The 21,272-nt window shown below is 43.7% G+C and overlaps 1 protein-coding gene across 4 annotated transcripts in view; it reads right to left on the bottom strand.

Moving 5' to 3' along the window:
• Positions 1-389: 389 nt before the first annotated feature.
• The window catches only part of LOC130290463 (uncharacterized), a 25,811-nt gene continuing 4,928 nt past the window's right edge, over positions 390-21,272 (bottom strand). Inside the window, exons 1-2 of one of the 4 annotated variants that reach the window (XM_056538133.1) lie at positions 3,125-3,161; positions 390-1,886 (exon numbers count right to left, since the gene is read on the bottom strand). In XM_056538133.1, the coding sequence (XP_056394108.1) occupies positions 569-1,873 (1,305 nt within the window). In that variant the 5' untranslated portion in view covers positions 1,874-1,886; positions 3,125-3,161 and the 3' untranslated portion in view covers positions 390-568. Of the gene's footprint in view, positions 1,887-3,124; positions 3,162-3,660; positions 3,686-21,272 lie in introns of those variants that run through there. The other 3 variants (XM_056538129.1, XM_056538132.1, XM_056538131.1) reach the window with 3 other exon arrangements.

Genomic DNA, 21,272 nt, shown 5'->3' with positions numbered 1-21,272 from the left:
AACCAGCGGTTCACCATTTTGAGTTATGGACCCATTCAACCCCGATCGGGCTTTCACGTTTTTTAACAAAATGTACATCAACAACCTGTTAGGTTTAAGAATATGCTGAAATGCAAAGTGTCATTGGGCAAGACATGGATGGGTCGGTTACTGATCCTATCAAATAATAAAAATAATATTATAGCTGGAATGGTTTTGGCGTTGTTTAGATAGCGGTGTTCCTCCCATCTATCCATGACATCAGCCTCTTGTTTGACCCCCAGACTAAACATCCTTTATCAACCCTCTTATTTCCATCACTGATCTTTCCTCCAATGGATCTGCTGATACCCCCCATAGTCTGTTATGTATTCACGGATAGTAACAAACCCTAATAGTCATTTACTGTAACATTCAGTTGTATATTGAAAAACAAAACTTGATTTATTTGCTAAAACAGGTGTCAACGAAATGCATAGAAATCCACACGGACAAATCCAATATTTATCTTTGTGTAGAAAACAATAAATTAATCATATATTCTTCTACATACATAACGATTTGTAACTTTGCTCCCAGAATAATTTAATCACAGAAAAGGCATTTCCCCCAGAACTTTATTAACATTCCTGATAAGAGAGGCATTATGTCTCCAGATAGTCTTGTCTTCTATTAGTGAAGTCTTCGGTAAACCCTTCTGAAGAGGTCCTCTGCAGTGATAAACCAAAACAGTTTGTAGTGAGACCTTCACATCATTCCCATAACCTTTCAAAACGGAGTGGACAGATGTTTGGATGACCTTCCTGGGATCCACAATCATCTTCAGAGCGTTGAAATAATCTTTTCTATCTGGTTCGCGATGGACGTACCGGAGAAGGTTATGTCCTGGAACATCTTTCCATGAAGAAATATCAGAGAAGTTTCCATCAGTGGACATCGTTTGAGGAAAAATATGATTCTCAACAAGGAAAACCCCAATGTTTGGATTCTGTTGTTGAAGGCTTTCCATCATGGCGCCCCAAGACATGTGTGAGAATGGTAAAATAATCTCATCAATATCATTGAGAAGTACATACTTAGTCCTGTACATGTTCCTATAAATACAGTCATTGAGTGTTGCCAACTGGCCATAATAACCTATGTCTTTGGGATCTAAAGAATAGTGCCATGCTGTGCCAGGCCGGAGGTAACGCTGGATCGGCCAATCTACCAGCTCTAGGATTCCTCTCGAAATATAATACTGCATGGCTTTCACCACTTGTGGGCTAATACTATTAAGGTAGATCATAACCCTTTGTGCCCCCAGGATTTGGTACATCTCCATGGTCTGAATGAATTGTAGGACATTGCTGTAATTCCCAAACATTGTGGAAATGCAGACAGTGAAATTGGCAGAAAATGGTTTCACATTTAGGTTTTGTATTCGGAATCGAGGCAATTGTGTTATTTCCCCGGCAGAAGACGTGTGGACAGATACATATTCAGCCTGGCAATCTGGAGGCTCCTCACATAAAAGGTCCGTTGTGACGTAAGGAAAGCCGAATCGGTCACTATGCATATCTATGAGCGCCTCGGAAATCTTCACGTTATTGTCTGTAGAGCAGCAGAAATAGCAGTATAGCTCCTTTACCTCTTCATGGTGGATAATGCTGAGGATCCGCACCATAGGCTTATTGTTATCTCTGTTATCATAGTACGGTGATATGATGAAGGTCCGGTTGTCCTCCAGCGCTGTGATTGTATCAGTGCTGAGTTTGCCATCACAACATTGACACTCAACACTCATTTTTACATAACTTATTTGTGCCGGTTTGCATCTTAGAACCTCCAGTAAAATGGTCACAGTAATCACTGCTGACATGCAGAATAAGACCTTCTTTGGGTAGGTGTGCATTGTATCAGCAACCCTGAAACAAAAAAACAAAAATAATAAATTTAATGTTGAAAATTACAGGATCATATCACAATAATATAAAACGTATTTATTGGGAAAACAAAAGCAAAGTAAAAAGAAAATAAAACCATAATAAATAACTATACATATATAGATTATTATTTTTTGTTGTTTATTTTTTTTTTTACTTTGCTTGATAAATTGCCTTTAATCTAACATGCTTTTGTTTTTCCATTTAATATGCAAGTGTTGTACTATTGTGACATGGTTCTGCAATATTTAATATTGACATATTTATATATATATATATTTATATTTATATTATATATATATAAAAATAAATGATGTGTATAAAAAGTGTTTCCAAACCAGGGTGCCCCTGGTTGTTGCAAAACGATAGTCAAAAGGCTCCCTGGCTTGGAAACACATTTATGGACATTTATCAACGGGTTTAGTCAGGTTTTCTTTACTATAATTGTCGCAAAATTGTCGCAACTGCGTGATTTTTCGTGCAACATTTTGACTGGAAAGTGAGAAAAGCAAGTTTTCCAAAAATTAACTACGTACTAATAATTTTAAAATGGACTACGGGTAGTCAGGTATTTATTAACTGCGACAGTTGCAACTGCGCAAAAAAAAGTCGCAACAGGGTTAAAAATTGACTAAATTTACTCCAGCTCAAACATGGATGGAGCAGAAAAAGCTACTACCAAAGTAAAAAAGAAAAAATTGCTTACGTGAAAGAAAATTATCAACAGGCTGAAACCAGTTGATAAATAAGTCACACAAAAGCAAAAAAAAAGTAAGGAAAAAATTACTAAAAAAAAAGAATACATAAGCAAAGATTGATAAATGTCCCTCAATGAGAGGAGAGTATTTATACACATCGAGAGAGATAGATATATATCTCTCTCTATATATACACACACACACATATACACCAATATACGAAGATTAATATTACATTTTACAGAACCATGTCACAATAGTATAAAGCTTAGTTATTGAATGAAAAAACAAAAAGCACGTTAGGTTAAATGATCAAATAAAGAAAAATAAAGAAAATATAAACAAACATGTAAATTAAATATATATTTATCAAAGTAAAAAATAGTTTTTTTTTACTATTATTAATATATATATATATATATATATATATATATATATATATATGCAGTGATGTGATTTCCACAAGTCAGTCAATCAATGAGAAATAGTTCATATGTAAATACAGCAAATTCATTGTCATACGGTAGTATATTTTCTTCCTGCAACTGCCTATGGGGGAGATTTATCAAAATCTGTCCAGAGGAAAAAGTTGCCCAGTTGCCCATAGCAACCAATCAGATCGCTGCTTTCACTTTTGACAAGGCCTCTGCAAAATTAAAGCAGCGATCTGATTGGTTGCTATGGGCAACTTTTCCTCTTCACAGATTTTGATAAATCTCCCTGTGTTTATTTTGACAACCACTTTAGGTTTAGCCTAAACAAGAATAAGTGACCAGTTAAAAGAGAAATTAAGAGTATTCCTAGTACATGCCAAGTACTGGTGTTAAAAGGTTGTGTACCCTGTACAACATATAAGTATTTAAATTTTTTTTTTTTTTTTTAATACTTATATGTTGTACAGGGTACACAACCTTTTAACACCAGTACTTGCCATGTACTAGGCTATACATATATATCTCCCCAAAAATATTGCAGCACTACTCCAAGCCTAAATAAGTTGGTGCCAGCGTCCATAGCCTCTTGATACAAGTCCTTAGTTAAAGGGCATCAGGACGTACATTTATGTACATTGGGGGAGATTTATCAAAACCTGTGTTGCCCATAGCAACCAATAAGCTCACTTTCATTTTTAAAGAGGTCTGTGAAAAATGAAAGAAGCGATCTGATTGGTTGCCATAGGCTACTGCTCCAGTCTTCCTCTACACAGGTTGATACATCTCCTCCATTATTGTCCTTAAAAGAAAAATGTCAGTAATCTCCCCCCACACTAACCAGAGGTACTGGCTGGTAGTGCGAGGCTTCTCTTGGCACTAACATCAGCGCCGCTCGTCCGCTGCACAATCTGTCTTACGAATATTTATCACCTCCCTCCGACTGTTCCTCCCCTCCCCGCTCTGTACTAGACTCCACTGAGGAGGGGGGGGGGGGGGGATGAATATCCCTAAGCTGGGTGATGCGGCGGACGAGCGGCGCTGACGTCAGAGTGCCAGAAGGAGCCTTGTAACCCCGCCGGTACCAGTTAGCAGATCATTTACATATCCACAAAAAAGATGATAACGAGCGAACTTTCTTAACAAATACCCCCTAGAGGGTCTACGGGCACTTAATTATCAAACAACAACCTTGGGGATATATGTCCCCTCAGGGAAACCCTGAATAGAGACCCTCTGTGGTCTAAAACTTAACTTTTAATCAATTTCAAAATAATAATTTTTGTGCTCAAAATTACCACTAGGTGGCAGTGTATGCTTTAAAATTACAGTCCCTATTTGTAGTAATTTTTATCGCATTCTATGCGGGGATGTATCCGATCACGGGGCTCTGTTTGCAGCACTCTGCTCTGACACCGTCTACAGACATAGTGTCACAGCGCTCCGTGATCCATCCACATTATAAGTACGGGGACTGAGCTAAAAACTTCCTCCTCTGTCTCAACGTTTCGCTAGATGAGGCACCTCATACTCTTGAAAAAGCTAGATCCATCTAGCGAAACGTTGAGACAGAGGAGGAAGTTTTTAGCTCAGTCCCCGTACTTATAATGTGGATGGATCACGGAGCGCTGTGACACTATGTCTGTAGACGGTGTCAGAGCAGAGTGCTGCAAACAGAGCCCCGTGATCGGATACATCCCCGCATAGAATGCGATAAAAATTACTACAAATAGGGACTGTAATTTTAAAGCATACACTGCCACCTAGTGGTAATTTTGAGCACAAAAATTATTATTTTGAAATTGATTAAAAGTTAAGTTTTAGACCACAGAGGGTCTCTATTCAGGGTTTCCCTGAGGGGGACATATATCCCCAAAGTTGTTGTTTGATAATGGGCGAACTGTGGCACGGATCCGGGCATGGTAGGCAGCAAATTGATCAACGCATCAGTACCTCTGGTTAGTGCGGGGGGATTTACTGACAGTTTTTCTTTAAAGGAGTACTCAGGCGAAAATTAACGTATCCCTTATCCACAGCATAGGGGATAAATATCTGATTGAAGGGAGTCCGACCGCTGCTCCCCTCCCCCCGCACTCTCAGTAAGGAGCGTCTGACGTCTACTGGTAGACGGCACCCGCTCCATTTATTTCTATGGGAGCGCATATGATGATCGAAAGCTGTTTTCAGGTTTTTTCGGTGCTTCCATAGGAACGAATAGTGTATGTGCCGGCTGCAGCACACGCGCCTCACTGAGTGTCAGGTCCCGTCCCGGTGATCGCGGGGGGCCCCAGCAGTTGGATCTCCCGCAATTAGCTACTTATCCCTTATCCTGTGGATTGGGGATAAGTTATTTTTCACAGGAGATCTCCTTTAAGAAGCTAAGGGGGCAAAAACCATTGTATGTAACCAATTTCTACTACAACTGTATGTAACCAATTTCTCAAAATCTTCAGACATTTATGGTTAGGGATATATGGGGTAAAGTAACCTAAAGTAAGTCTGCAGGCTGGCAAACTTCCTTATAACATGGGCCGGGATATTGGGGGGGCCTTGACCAGTTGCCCATAGCAACCAATCAGATCGCTTCTTTTGTTTTTAAAAAGGGCATCTGAATGAAAGAAGCAATCTGATTGGTTGCTATGGGCAACTAGTCAACTTTTCCTCTACCCAGGTTTTGATAACTCTCCCCCATTAGGCTTAGAAGCTCCTAAAGCTGCACGGATACGAAATGAGGGACCAGATATGGATGTCGGATTTAAACCTGAACTTGAAACCAACATGCGCACATGCCTAATGAACTGTGAATGGTAAACCCTAACAGGAAACCAAGCATGTGAGGTAGGAAAATAAGTTCAGTTTGAAAACCAGTCTGTGAAGTTTTTGTGACAATACATAGTAATCGGTCCTCCATACTATGTGGCGACACAGGGGTGCAAGAAATTCTTATCACTTCGTGACGCCAGGGCACCATTAGCCTATACACGGTCTGAGGTGGAGACAGCTTCTCCTGGGCCAGACACGGGAGGTAAGAAACACACCGACGTCAGGTTACGGATAACTGTATTGTACTGAGCAGGGTGCAGATGGCATTACACACAGTACCGAGCAGAGTAGAAGGGGTGCAGTGTAAGGATAGGATGTCTGATCATGCCCCGTGGTCTCCTCAAGTACTTACGAGTGGCAGTGGCGTCATTGCGTCATTATGCAGGATAAACATTTATTATCTTTACGTCTTAATGATCACCAAAACACCTTTTTATGGTGGTCATAAAGACAAATTATCCTAGCCTGCTGTGTTGCCAGGGATGCAGGGATCATGGGAGCTTGGGTGTCAGTGTTGTAACTGCAGGGCTTCTGCTGTAACTACCTGCTCTAGGTAGTTTAACCCTTCACATGCACAGTCAAATTATGACCACGGCGCATGAATAGTGCCGCTTACCTTCAGCATTGACCCATAAAAAATCCCCTCAAAAAAAAAATAAATAAATAAAAAAAAATTATATATATATATATTTTTTTATTTTCCCCCCCTTTAGATCCCTTATACATAAAACATAAGAAATATATTTATTTATTTATTTATATAGCGCCTACAGATTCCGCAGCGCTTATACACATATTTGGTATTGCCTGACCAATACGTTTTTTTAAATATTTTTAAATTCCTCACGTTGAACAATAAATAAAAAAATGTAATAAAAATAAAAAAATTTAAATAAAATGCCATCATTGCGGCATTTTGTTATTCTGTCTCCCAGAAAAACGGAAAAGGAAACGATCAAAGTTATATATATATTCCAAAATGGTACCAATGAAGACGTCCTGTCGCTAGAATTCTGCCACTGATAGAATGATCCTGCGCATTCTAACATTGGAATTCAAGTGGAATACATTGCAGTCTATGGAGACAGCAACGTCTGTGTGGTCCTAGCGCCATCTTATTCAGTCAGGCCGCTCTTGCAATCTCTAGCCGGAGATTCTGCAGTATGATTCTGGCCCCTAGGTCTGCACCTGGCACCGATGGGCCACAATTTTTTTGACTTTTGGCTGATCTGAACCCCACGTGCACGGGGGTGGGGCTTGTTGCAGAGGGGACGTGGCTTCACACAAAGGGGACATGGCTGCCCCTTACTCCATGTTTACTACAGTTTCAGGTGTAAATTGTAGTGGAAATCTACACCAGTTCCAAACATTGATAAATCCGGTGCGATCATACGCTGGCAGTGATTTACTTAAGATTCTCCCTCTTCTTTACAACCAGCGCAAATAGTACATACAGAACTTTTATCATTTTATCCTTCAGGCTTTAACATAAAGCATTCCAAGTACCTTACACTCTTTTGTACACTAGATTCTTGCCTATTGGTAGACCCCACCTCCAATATAACACGCCATGGCCTAGTGCACACAATGCTCCCTGCGCACACAAAGCCTCATTACACAAAACTACCCCTCTAAACGTTCGCATCCACTTCAGGGAGGATAAGAACCAGATTTTCCAGTAAAATGTTTCCTATATCTAGCGTATCTGTGTCTACAATGTACTGAGAAAGTTATCACATTTAGTTATGTTGCGGCCTCGTGCTACATAAAAAAAAAAATATAAAAAATAAAATAAAAATTATAAATCAAATTTTGCTCCTATTCTGCACTCAATACCCCATAATGATGAATTTTTACTAATTTATTACAAATAAAAAAAAACTTAAATTTCACATGGGCATAATGGTCGGTACACACTACGTTTGTGCAACCATTAGTTGTATCTGACTTATTCTGTTAAATAATGATTTATATGGCTGAAAGAGTCACCTATGCACTATTGGAAAAGCGATGGAGTCCACTTAAAAAAGCACATACCGTATTTTTCACCGTATAAGACGCACTTGGTGCGTCTCATACGGCAAATACACACCTATCGGGTCGGTCCCTGCGGCCATCAACGGCCGGGACCTGCGGCTAATACAGGACATCACCTATCGCGATTAACCCTTCAGACGCGACGATCAAAGCTGATCGCCGTGTCTGAAGCGAAAGTGACACTAACCCGGCTCAGTCGGGCTGTTCGGGACCGTTGCGGTGAAATCGTGGCATCCCGAACAGTTTACAGGAAACCAGGAGGGACCTTACCTGCCTCCTCGGTGTCTGCTCTGTGCCGGGATCCCCTGCATGGCCGGCGCTCTCCTTTGACGTCATCACGTCGTCGCGAACGCAGTCCCGTCATCCAATAGGAGCGGCGTGCGTAGCGACGTGATGACGGAGAGCGTGGATCCCGGGGGAAGACGACGTCCGGAGCGTCGGGGACACCACGGGGACGCGGCGACAGCGATGGAGGGCGACATCCAGGGCAGAGGTGACAGGTCTGGAGCGGCGGGGACAAGCGAGTACTACCTCCTATACCAATGGACTTCAACCTGCGGACCTCCAGATGTTGCAAAACTACAACTCCCAGCATGCCCGGACAGCCAACGGCTGTCCGGGCATGCTGGGAGTTGTAGTTTTGCAACATCTGGAGGTCCGCAGGTTGAAGATCACTGTTGGGTTCAGAATCTTTTTTTTTTTTTCTAGATTTTGCACCTTTAAAATTGGGTGCGTCTTATATGCCGGTGCGTCCTATAGGGCGAAAAATACGGTAGATCCCTAATGGAGTCACTAGAGGACCTAGAAATCAATAGGTTTTGCTGCCCTCATTAATAGTATACATCTGCATCCTATTTTCAGAGGATACGACTAATGGAGGAACTTATTGAGTGTAAACCTAACCCAAGTATTCAGATTCTTTACTATGACACTTGATATTTAGCTCTGGCTCCTCCCATTTCTCCTGATCATCTCCGAGATGTTTCTCCACCTTGGTTGGGGTCACATGTGGTAAATTCAGCTGATTGGACAGGATTTGGGAAGACACAGCCCTGTCTATGTAAGGTCTCACAGCTAATAATGTATATCAGAGCAAAAGCCAAGTCATGAGGATCAAAGAACTGCCTGTAGAGCTCAGATATAGGAGTGTGTGGAGGCACGGATCTAGAGAAGGGGACAGAAACATTTCTGCTGCAGTAAAAGTTCCCAAAAGTTCAGTGGCTTCCACTATTCTTATATGGATGACGTTTGGAACAACCAGTACTCTTCCTAAAGCTGCTGTCCCACAACACTACGTAATTGGTGGAGAAGGGTCTTGGTAAGAGAGATGACCGATGAGCTCCAAAAGATCCTGTGTGCAGATTGGAGAAACTTCCAGAAGGTCCAGGACCATCACTAAATCAGTTGGCGTGTGGACCGCACAGATATTGATGTCCTGATAGATGGCAATGTCTGTGGTGCAGATTCCACCGAAACATTGAACAAGTCCATGTTCTTGCAGAATTTTTTGGTCAGGAATTTTCTAACGAAAATTCCGCCCAGAAAATTCTGCAGTGTGAATGGGTTAACGGAAAATCCATTCACCTGCATTTTTACCCTCAGGCAGCGAAATTTCTGACCAAAATTCAGAATCTATCCTTCTCATATCCATCCATCTCTATCCATCTCATATCTCTATAGAATTGTCCAGCGCTGGTACGGTGCATAAACTTTATTTACAGGATTCAGGCATGTACAAAAGGTGACGCGGTGATGTTTGTTACAATACGTGGGACATACTACCAATGCACTGAAGGTTAGGATAAGAAAGCACCTTTCGGACATCCCACACTTTCATTCGAGGTATGTTTCCATGGCAACCAAACATTGTTCGGAGATGATTTCTCTGTCCTTACAGTGCAAGGTATTGAGAAGGTCTCTATCCCTTTAAGAGGTGGAAGCGTGAAACAAAAATTAATGGATAGGGAAATCTTCTGGATCATGAAGTTATAATCACGATTCCCCACCACTGGCTTAAAGGGGCACTCCGGTCCTGAGACATCTTATCCCCTATCCAAAGCATAGGGGATAAGATGTCTCACTGCAGGGGTCCCTCGCAATCTTGTATTCGCCATCCACCTGTTTGAGCTGCACGTCGTGGTGCAGGCGGGTGGCGACCAAGGGGCCGGAGTATTGTGACGTCACCCCCCGCCCCCGCTATGCAAGTCTATGGGAGGAGTTTAGGAGTTTTTAATTATACGTGTACTGTGTTGTTTGGATGGAGGGGAGAGGGTTAAGTCGGTTTTTAGCCACGTGTTACCCCCTGGTTGCACTTTTCCGGCCTGAGTCTCCTCCCTTCACCACCGTATAAAAAGGATCTGTTCACATTATGGGGGAGATTCATCAAAACTTGTGCGGAGGGAAACTTGCCCAGTTGCCCATAGCAACCAATCAGATCGCTTCTTTCATTTTCAGGAAGGCCTGTGAAAAATTAAACAAAACGATCTGATTGGTTGCTATGGGCAACTGGGCAAGTTTTCCTCTGCACAGGTTTTGATAAATCTCCCCCTATGTGCTTGTATGACTAAGGCCACATACAGTGGCCGAAATGCGTCACCTTTTGCGCATGCCTGTATCCTGTAAATAAAGAAGTTTATACACCGTACCTGCGCTGGACAATTCTACTATGATCGCATATTCATTTGGGATTGGAGCATCCATCCATCCATCCATGGATTGAAATTAATTCCAACAAGAAATTAAAAAAATAATGGAGCACTCACCCCGGTCTGAACGCTTCAAAAGGTGTATTTATTCCTTACTGAACATCACAAGACACGACAAGGAGCAGGGTATACAGGTGCGGACATGAGGCAGGGGTGGATGAACAAACGGAGGAGCGACAATTGTTTCACGCTGTATAGCGCTTCCTCTGGCTCCAGCTTCGCTTGTCGTCGACAGGGAGCAGGGTATACAGGTGCGGACACGAGGCAGGGGTGGACGAACAAACGGAGGAGTGACAATTGTTTCACGCTGTATAACGCTTCCTCTGGCTCCAGCTTCGCTTGTCGTCGACAAGGAGCAGGGTATACAGGTGCGGACATGAGGCAGGGGTGGACGAACAAACGGAGGAGCGACAATTGTTTCACGCTGTATAGCGCTTCCTCTGGCTCCAGCTTCGCTTGTCGTCGACAATGAGCAGGGTATACAGGTGCGGACATGAGGCAGGGGTGGACGAACAAACGGAGGAGCGACAATTGTTTCACGCTGTATAGCGCTTCCTCTGGCTCCAGCTTCGCTGGAGCCAGAGGAAGCGCTATGCAGCGTGAAACAATTGTCGCTCCTCCGTTTGTTCGTCCACCCCTGCCTCATGTCCGCACCTGTATACCCTGCTTCTTGTCGTGTCTTGTGATGTTCAGTAAGGAATAAATACACCTTTTGAAGCTTTCAGACTGGGGTGAGTGCTCCATTATTTTTCGAATTTCTTGTTGGAATTGAATTTCAATGTGAACTGTGCCTTAGCACTACTTAGCACTAATACATGGATTGAAAAGCGATCAAAAAGGTCACATGTACCTCACTTGGTAACCATAAAAATACAGCTCATCCCACACAGCTCTGTAGATAGAAACTTATAGGGCAGTGTGTCTCCAGCTGTTGCAAAACTATGATTTTTGCACTGGTTTAATGTTTCTGCGGACGCTGGAATCTGGATTTTTGCCATGGAAATTCCACCATGTGAACATGACCTAAGGGTAAGTTCACGCCTTAAAAGGAAATGTCCATCGAAAATTTACTTATCCCCTATCCACAGGATAGGGGATAAGTAACGGATCGCAGGAGGTCCGACCACTGGGCCCCCCGTGATCTGCTGAACAGGCGCTGGCCCTCAGTGAAGAGCACGTGCTGCAGGCGGAACGCGCTCCATTCATTTCAATTGGGCCAAAAAGACCCAAGTACAGCACTCGAGCATCATTGGCGCTCCCATAGGAATGAATGGAGCGCTTGTCGTCTACTGGTACTCACTGAGAGCCGGGGCCCGTCTTGGAGATTGTGGGGGGGGGGTCCCAGCAATCAGACCCCCCACAATTAGCTACTTATTCCCTATCCTGTGGATAGTTGAGAAGTACATTTGCAATGGAGTTCTCCTTTAAATCAGACCCCCATTAATTTGAACAGGATTTTAGCCAACTCAGAGCACTTCCAATGCAGGTCCGAATTCTGATGGAAGAGTTAAGAAGCTCATTCTGCCACCGGAAGCCACTAGCGACCAATCACAGCTCAGCTTTAAATTTCTTAACGAGCTCTAGTAAAATTAAATACTGAACTGTGGTTGGTCGCTACGGGCAACACCAGGTAGCTTTTTTGTTTTCACATTTAGGGTACGGTCCTTCCTACCGCTTATCCAACATATTTCCTGCTGCTCAAAATCTGCTGCGCAGCATAATCCCCAATCACCATACACTCTATGTGGTGGCAGCCCGGTGTGCGCAGTGAGTTTAGGAGGCGGGGCCACCGGATAGCCCTGTGTGTGCAGTGAGTTTAGGAGGCGGGCCACAAGATAGCCCTGTGTGTGCAGCGAGTTTAGGAGGCAGGACCACCGGTTAGCCCTGTGTGTGCAGTGAGTTTAGGAGGCAGGACCACCGGTTAGCCCTGTGTGTGCAGTGAGTTTAGGAGGCGGGGCCTCAAGATAGCCCTGTGTGTGCAGTGAGTTTAGGAGGCGGGCCACAAGATAGCCCTGTGTGTGCAGTGAGTTTAGGAGGCAGGACCACCGGTTAGCCCTGTGTGTGCAGTGAGTTTAGGAGGCAGGACCACCGGTTAGCCCTGTGTGTGCAGTGAGTTTAGGAGGCGGGGCCTCAAGATAGCCCTGTGTGTGCAGTGAGTTTAGGAGGCGGGCCACAAGATAGCCCTGTGTGTGCAGTGAGTTTAGGAGGCAGGACCACCGGTTAGCCCTGTGTGTGCAGTGAGTTTAGGAGGCAGGACCACCGGTTAGCCCTGTGTGTGCAGTGAGTTTAGGAGGTGGGGCCACCATAGGGCCCTGTGTGTGCAGTGAGTTTAGGAGGCGGGGCCACAAGATAGCCCTGTGTGTGCAGTGAGTTTAGGAGGCGGGGCCACAAGATAGCCCTGTGTGTGCAGTGAATTTAGGAGGCGGGACCACCGGATAGCCCTGTGTGCGCAGTGAGTTTAGGAGGCAGGGCCATTGTAGGGCCCTGTGTGCGGAGTGAGTTTAGGAGGTGGGGCCACCGTAAGGCCCTGTGTGTGCAGTGAGTTTAGGAGGCGGGGCCACAAGATAGCCCTGTGTGCGCAGTGAGTTTATTAGGCGGGGCCACAAGATAGCCCTGTGTGTGCGGTGATCGGGGATTACGCAACGTATTTCCCGCTGTGCAGCACACGTTGTGCAGTGTGAAATACGCTGCATAAGTGGTGCGTGGGACCGTACCCTTATTTGTATTTCCCCCAATGTATTTAAAATCTGCAAAAATTCAATTTTTTTCTTATCTCAGTTTTATGAGAAGATTTATGAGCAACTCTGTTTGCAGGACAAGTTCTGCAGGTAATGTTATGACTGACTAGGAAGGATTTGATGTTCGTCCTTATCTGGTCATCAGTTGTTTGCTTTCTGTACATTTATGAGGTTAAAGCGTACCTTTCATGGTAATATCCTGTCTGATCTTAACCCCTTGGGGATGGAGGGTTTTTCCACTTTCGTTTTTTTCCTCCTTACCTTTTAAAAATCATAACCCTTTCAATTGTGCACCTAGAAATCCATATGATGGCTTATTTTTTGCACCACCAATTCTACTTTGTAATAACGTCAGTCATTTTATCCAAAAATCTAAGGCGAAACGGAAAAAAAAAAATCATTGTGCGACAAAATTGAAGAAAAAAAAACGCCATTTTGTAATTTTGGGGGCTTCCGTTTCTACACAGTACATTTTTTGCTAAAAATGGACACCTTATCTTTATTCTGTAGGTCCATACGGTTACAATGATCCCCTACTTATTAGGGATCGACCGATATCGTTTTTTTAGGGCCGATACCGATAATCGGTGGAGGTTAGGGCCGATAGCTGATAACTTATACCGATATTCCGGTATAAGTTATCGGCTATTTATCCCCCCGCGACACCGCTGCAGATCATTGATTTAAAGCGGGCGCTTTAAATCAATGCGCTGCAGTGGCTTTTGCGGTGCCATAGGCTGCCGCCGCCGCCGCCACCCGCTTCTCTCCCCCTACCTGTCAGGGTGGTCCGGGCCATCCATCCTTCCTGCAGTGTCCGGCGGCATTCCGGGTGGAGGGTGAACTGGTCCAGGCTGTCCTTCTCCAGGGGTGCTCTTCTCCACTCCGGGCATTCTCTGGCCTAGTAACACAACATAGACGCCGCTGCGTAGTGGAGCCCGTGCGCAGCGACACACCTGACGTCACGGCGCAGCGGCGTCGATGCAGCGTACTAGGCCGGAGCCTGCCCGGAGTGGAGAAGAGCACCCCCGGAGAAGAAGAAGGACAGCCCGGAACGGTTCACCCTCCACCCGGAATGCCGCCGAATACTACAGGAAGGACCACCCCCATTACGGGTTAGTTTAATTTTTTTTTTATTGACTCGGAGGGTGAGGGAGGGGCCCGACCGGTATAGCGGTATGGGCAAAAATCCATACCGTGGGAGAAAAAAACGGTATCCGGTTCATACCGGTATACCGCCCAGCACTACGGTAGGGGGTGCGATACGGTGGGTCAGGGGGGGGCGGTCGCGGTGCGGCGGGTCGGGGGCGTTGCGCGGGGCATTATCGGCTTATCGGCAATACCGATAATGCCCAAAATCGTGATCATCGGCCGATAGTATCGGCCATACCGATAATCGGTCGATCCCTACTACTTATGTAGGTTTGATTTTGTCGTACTTCTGGAAAAAAAAAAAATATCATAACTACATGCAGGAAAATTTCTACATTTAAAATTGTCATCTTCTGACCCCTATAACGTTTTTATTTGTTCGCACATGGGGCGGTATGAGGGCTCATTTTTTACACCATGATCTGAAGTTTTTAGCGTTATCATTTTTTGTATTGATCAGTCTTTTTGATCGCTTTTTATTCACTTTTTCAGGATTTTAAAAAGTGACCAAAAATACACTATTATGGACTTTGGAATTTTTTTGCACGTATGCCCTTGACCGTGCGGTTTGATTAATGATATATTTTTATAATTCTGACATTTCCGCACCCGGCGATATCACGTTTATTTTTATTTACACTTTTTTTTTTTAATGGGAAAGGGGGGGGGGGGATTCAAACTTTTAGGGGGCTATAACACTGCACACACTGATCTTTTACATTGATCAATGGTTTCTCATAGGAAACCATTGATCAATGATTCTGCCAATTGAGTGCTCATGCCTGGATCTCAGGCACTGAGCAGTCATTCGGCGATCAGACAGTGAGGAGGCAGGTAGGAGACCCTCCTGTTCGGGATGCCGCGATTCCCCAACAGCCCCCTGAGCTAACCGGCATTAGTTTGCTTTCACTTTAGATGCGGCGTTCAACTTTGAACGCCGCGTCTAAAGGGTTAATAGCGCACAGCACTGCGCTCCCTGCCGCGTGCTATTAGCCATGGGTCCCGGCCCGACATGACGTGGGAGACGGGCGTACAGGTATGTCCTATGTCCCCGACAGGTTAAATGGACACTGTTAGAAACAAAAACATTTTCTACATTGTACATTTTGGGAAAACATTAACCTTTCTAATATACTTCATAAGAAAAGGTTATAGAAAATGTTTTATGGAAAACATTTTATAAAAAAAATAAAAATACCATCCAGAACATAATCCTGTCCGGCTGCAGCTTCATCTCTGTCCCAGCTGAAGCACAGGCCGGGACAAAGTCCAAGAAGTGAGGGCGAGACTAGCACTCCTCTGTGCTCACTCCTGTCCTATCAGACTGTAGCATCGAAACAGAGGAGGGGGTTACAGAGCAGCCTGCAGTGATTGGATGAAGAGACCCAGCACAGCAGACTCAGGGAGGAAGTGAATGCATGGTGAGTGAGGGCAGGCTCAGTGCTTGCCATGGACATGCTCCTTTCTGAGCAGTGGATGTCAGAATGAGTGAGCAGCAGAACAGAGGGATTTGTGAGCCAAATATAGAAGCTAGACACATAAAAAAAGACATGTAAAGCATCTGCATGACCCGGTGAGTAACATATAGAAGCATTATTTTTTTTCTGTGATATGACAGGTACTTTTTATGATGGGGCGTGAAGAGACACAAGTCCACACTGGGCAGTATAGTTATCAAAGCAACAGTATGGCACCTAGTGAGATTCATGGCCTATTAACAAATAAACCCACTATACTGACCAATATGGACTTGATTTTCTCTACGGTTTAGCTAAATATCAGGCAGAAGATAAACATCTAAGGCCATTTTTCCCAACCAGGGTGCTTCCAGCTGTTGCAAAACTACAACTCCCAGCATGCCCGGACAGCCAAAGGCTGTCCGGGCATGCTGGGAGTTGTAGTTTTGCAACAACTGGAGACCCGCTGGTTGGGAAACACTGATCTAAGGGTACCATCACATTCAGTATAGCAGAAATGCTGGGGATTTTCCACAGCAATAAGTGGCACATATTTAAAAACCCACAGTTGTGGATTTTGTGGCAGATCCACAGCAAAAAATAAATAAATAAATTAAATTTAAAAAAAAAAAAATGTATATTTATTGCAAATTTAGATTTTCTCTTTGAGTCTAAAGGGAAAATCCTCAATAAAACTGTAAATTTAAAATCAATAGAGATGAGCGAACTTACAGTAAATTCGATTCGTCGCGAACTTCTCAGCTCGGCAGTTGATGACTTTTCCTGCATAAATTAGTTCAGCTTTCAGGTGCTCCGGTGGGCTGGAAAAGGTGGATACAGTCCTAGGAAAGAGTCTCCTAGGACTGTATCCACCTTTTCCAGCCCACCGGAGCACCGGAAAGCTGAACTAATTTATGCAGGAAAAGTCATCAACTGCCGAGCAGAGAAGTTCGTGACGAATCGAATTTACTGTAAGTTTGCTCATCTCTAAAAATCATCATCACAGAGCGTGGATGAGACTTCCGCATTTATAATGTATCGTAAATAGAGATGAGCGAACTTACAGTAAATTCGATTCGTCACACACTTCTCGGCTCGGCAGTTGATGACTTTTCCTGCATAAGTTAGTTCAGCTTTCTGGTGCTCCCGTGGGCTGGAAAAGGTGGATACAGTCCTAGGAGACTCTTTCCTAGGAATGTATCCACCTTTTCCAGCCCACGGGAGCACCTGAAATCTGAACTAATTTATGCAGGAAAAGTCATCAACTGTCGAGCCGAGAAGTTCGTGACGAATTTACTGTAAGTTCGCTCATCTCTAATGGTAAATGCCGCAGATTCTCCTCCAATCTGTAGAGCAGATGCCTGGTATGGCCATACTCTAAAGCCTTTCCGAAATTATGAGCGGAATACGGGGCAGAAAAAAAATAAATAAATAAAATCAGCTCGGATATTTCGCTGCAGCAGAATCCTATTGTTTTCAATGGGATTCTGCTGCACCGCACACACGGCGTTATTTCCTCCGGCGGAAATGTCTGCTGGGGAAATACAGATTGCGGCCCCCTGCAGGAAGAATTGGCACGTCAAATGAATGAACCCGCTCGGAAATGCATCGCTGTCGATGGAGACGGCGACGCATTTCCGAGTCGGTGCTATGCCGCAAAAAATTATGCCGAGGCAGTGTTTCCCCAACCAGGGTGCCTCCAGCTGCTGCCAAACTACAACCCCAGCAGCGACACTGGCTAGGAGATTGATGGTTTTACTGCACTAACCATGCGGCGCAAGTATCTGAAACCGCCGTCCTTTGTCTTTAATGATTGGAAAAGCAAAGAAAACGACTGAAACGAGAGTAAATGTCACTAAACGTAAATGTTTGTTCTGCTTCTCGGGCTGTGTGCTTAGTCACTCCACTATACAGGGAGATAATGTATGGTGTTCACATGCACCAAAAAACTCCATTCATTCTCTTTGACAGTGCTTTCCAAACAGTGTGTCTCCAGCTGTTGCAAAACTACAACTCCCAGCATGCCCGGACAGCCAACGGCTGTCCGGGCATGCTGGGAGTTGTAGTTTTGCAACAGCTGGAGACACACTGTTATAAGGGTACTCCAGTGGAAAATCAACTGGTGCCAGAAAGTTAAACAGATTTGTAAATTACTTCTATTAAAAAAAAATCTTAATCCTTCCAGTACTTATTAGCTGCTGAACACTACTGCTGCTGCGGAAAACAGACCTCCCTGCTGACATCACGAGCACAGTGCTCTCTGCTGACATCTCTGTCCATTTTAAGAATTGTCCAGAGTAGGAGAAAATCCCCATAGAAAGCATAAGCTGCTCTGGACAGTTCCTAAAATGGACAGAGATGTCAGCAGAGAGCGCTGTGCTCGTGATGTCAGCAGAGAGCTCTGTGTTCCAAAAAGAAAAGAATTTCCTCTGTAGTATTCAGCAGCTAATAAGTACTGGAAGGATTGAGATTTTTTAATAGAAGTAATTTACTAATCTGTTTAAAAAAAAAATTAAAAATAAAAAGTTTTCCACCGGAGTACCCCTTTAAGACAACACAGCACTATGGAGAGTACGGCACTGAAGAGTCGGGCCCTGTCCTTAAAGGAGTACCCCGCCCCTAAACATCTTATCCCCTATCCAAAGGATTGGGGATAAGAGGTCTGATCATGCGGGGGTCCGGCTTTTTCTGTGAGTTTCCCACTGCAAGTTTAATCCTGAAAATCCAGCACGACCAAAACTCTCAGTGGGAAAAGCGCATTTGATCCCGCCCGTGTGCAGGACACGTACCCTTGGGCACTGTCATTTGCAAAAAAAATTTTTTTATATAAAATGTAGATAATGCTCATCCTTGTAGATTGTAATGATATCTATTGTGGGTTTCAGGGTCAGAGCAGTGACGGCTCCACAATCCCTTCTACAAGGAGGGAACGGTCCTATATGGGGAGTAACATTAGGATTGTAGACAGGTGACAGATTCTGTAAGATCTCTTATTACCGTCTTCTAAGAATTTGCTTCAAAATAGAAATTGCCTAAAAAATAAATAAAATAAAAAAGTGCATGCACCATTTCTATATAATAAAATAAGAAGAGATGATGAGACCGATAGATAGATAGAAAGCAAACGAAGAGATAAAGTCGGCACTGCTGCGAGGGATAACATGCACTGGTAATGCTCGTAGACTCCTAAACCCTGGACTGGTGGTGCTCAGTCCGTGATGAAGCAAAGCTGGAGTATGAGACACAGAAAGGACGGCACTCACCGCTCTTCAGGGTAGCTTTATTTCTTCAACCAAACGGAGCCACAGGCCGGTGGGACTCAGCGGTCGGCAGGGGGCGTCCGACCGCTGAGTCCCACCTGCCTGCGGCTCCGTTTGGTTGAAGAAATAAAGCTACCCTGAAGAGCGGTGAGTGCCGTCCTTTCTGTGTCTCATACTCCAAAGAGAGAGAGAGAGAGAGATAGATATGAGAGATACAAAACCAAAATGAACAGTGGCTCACCCAGCTGCAACGTTGCCCAACACGTTTTTTTTTTTTTTTATAAACCACCTTTCTTTTTTGACACTTGGTGTGCCACTGTTCATTTTGGTTTCGTATTTTGGAGGGGTCCCCAACCTGGACCTGACACAATAGGCACCCGTGCACCTTTTTGTCCTGGAGTGCTGCTTTCCTGTTCTTTCTAGATATGAGAGATAGATAGATAGATATGTACAAAAAAGAAAGTTGCAACAGCACTCTTGGTCAAAAAATGGAGGCTCTTAGCGCACTTTTTGATCAAAATGTGTAGATAGATAGATAGGAGATAGATAGAGATAGATATAGATATGAGAGTGATAGATGAGATAGGAGATAGATATGAGATAGGTAGATAGATATGAGATAGATAGAATACATAAATTAAGTTGCACTACTGTAGTAGATGTAGACAGTAACATATGATTAACCCTCAAAATGATGTTAAAATTGAGACATTAGCCAGTATATCCTTATATGAAGGACATACCTGACACGGGACCTGACACTAAACCTACCTGTGCCGTATGGGCAATACCGGGGGCCAGTTACAGCGGCATTAGGTCCGGCTCCCAGTTCACTCCAGTGTGTCTAAGCACATATACAATGGGAGGAGGGAGGAAGGCAATGAGCCCCACCCAAGTAGGCTGATGTGTTACCGGCCGCACAGGTGAACATTACTGCTGCCTACAAAGTGACCAAGAGGCATTCAATGTGGAGTTAATACAACTCCAAGTATAGGATTCAAACAACAAAACAATGGCCGCCATTTATCATTGTAGTGTGAGTGAAGTATTTATCATTGTAGTGTGAGTGAAGGATTTATCATTGTAGTGTGAGTGAAGGATTTATCATTGTAGTGTGAGTGAAGCATTTATCATTGTAGTGTGAGTGAAGCATTTATCATTGTAGTGTGAGTGAAGGATTTATCATTGTAGTGTGAGTGAAGTATTTAGCATTGTAGTGTGAGTGAAGGATTTATCATTGTAGTGTGAGTGAAGTATTTAGCATTGTAGTGTGAGTGAAGGATTTATCATTGTAGTGTGAGTGAAGTATTTAGCATTGTAGTGTGAGTGAAGGATTTATCATTGTAGTGTGAGTGAAGTATTTTTAGTACCTTTTTTGTGCGCTGTAATGTGTAGGACACCAAATCTATTAAATGGTCGCAGAGCATTTCATATATTTTGTACAGGTCACATTTTCTGAAATTTCTCTCCTCACATTCACCATAAAGCTAAGTCTGGGCTGCTGTAGTTTTAGAGACTTTTCAGTGGTTTTGCGCCTTTTTTGAGCCTTTTCACCAAAATGCGCAGTTGATAAATCCCATCCATATCATGTGTATTGCCAAAATCAGTGATTACAACTCAAAATCAGCAGAAATGTGTAAACCAAAAGGCACAAAAAAGGCACAAAAATAAACTCTGCTTGCACCTTTTTTGCGCCTTTTCTAGACACAAAAAAACTGTCTTAGGCTGGGTTCACACTACGTTTTTCAACTAAGGTTCCCGCATACGTTTTCTATCAAAAACCGTATGGGAAAAAAAAACGGATGGAACAGTATGGGAAAAAGTAAACCGTATGGGTTTTTAAACAGTATACTGTTTTTAAAAGTGCATACTGTTCCGTCCGTTTTTGTAGAAAAAAACCCATACGTTTTTGAAAATTTTGTCCATTTTTAATGGGAGGGGTCTTGGGTGGGGACTTTAGGATTCAAATGCGCATGTGCAAAGTAAAACGTATACGTTTTTCCCGTATGGAACCGTATACATGTGCGTTTCCCGTTGACGTCCATGTTAAAAAAACGTATGCGGTTGCAG

Source organism: Hyla sarda, chromosome 9, assembly GCF_029499605.1.
Source record: "Hyla sarda isolate aHylSar1 chromosome 9, aHylSar1.hap1, whole genome shotgun sequence".
Taxonomy (NCBI): Eukaryota; Metazoa; Chordata; class Amphibia; order Anura; family Hylidae; genus Hyla; species Hyla sarda.
This window is presented reverse-complemented; position numbering and strand designations above follow the sequence as displayed.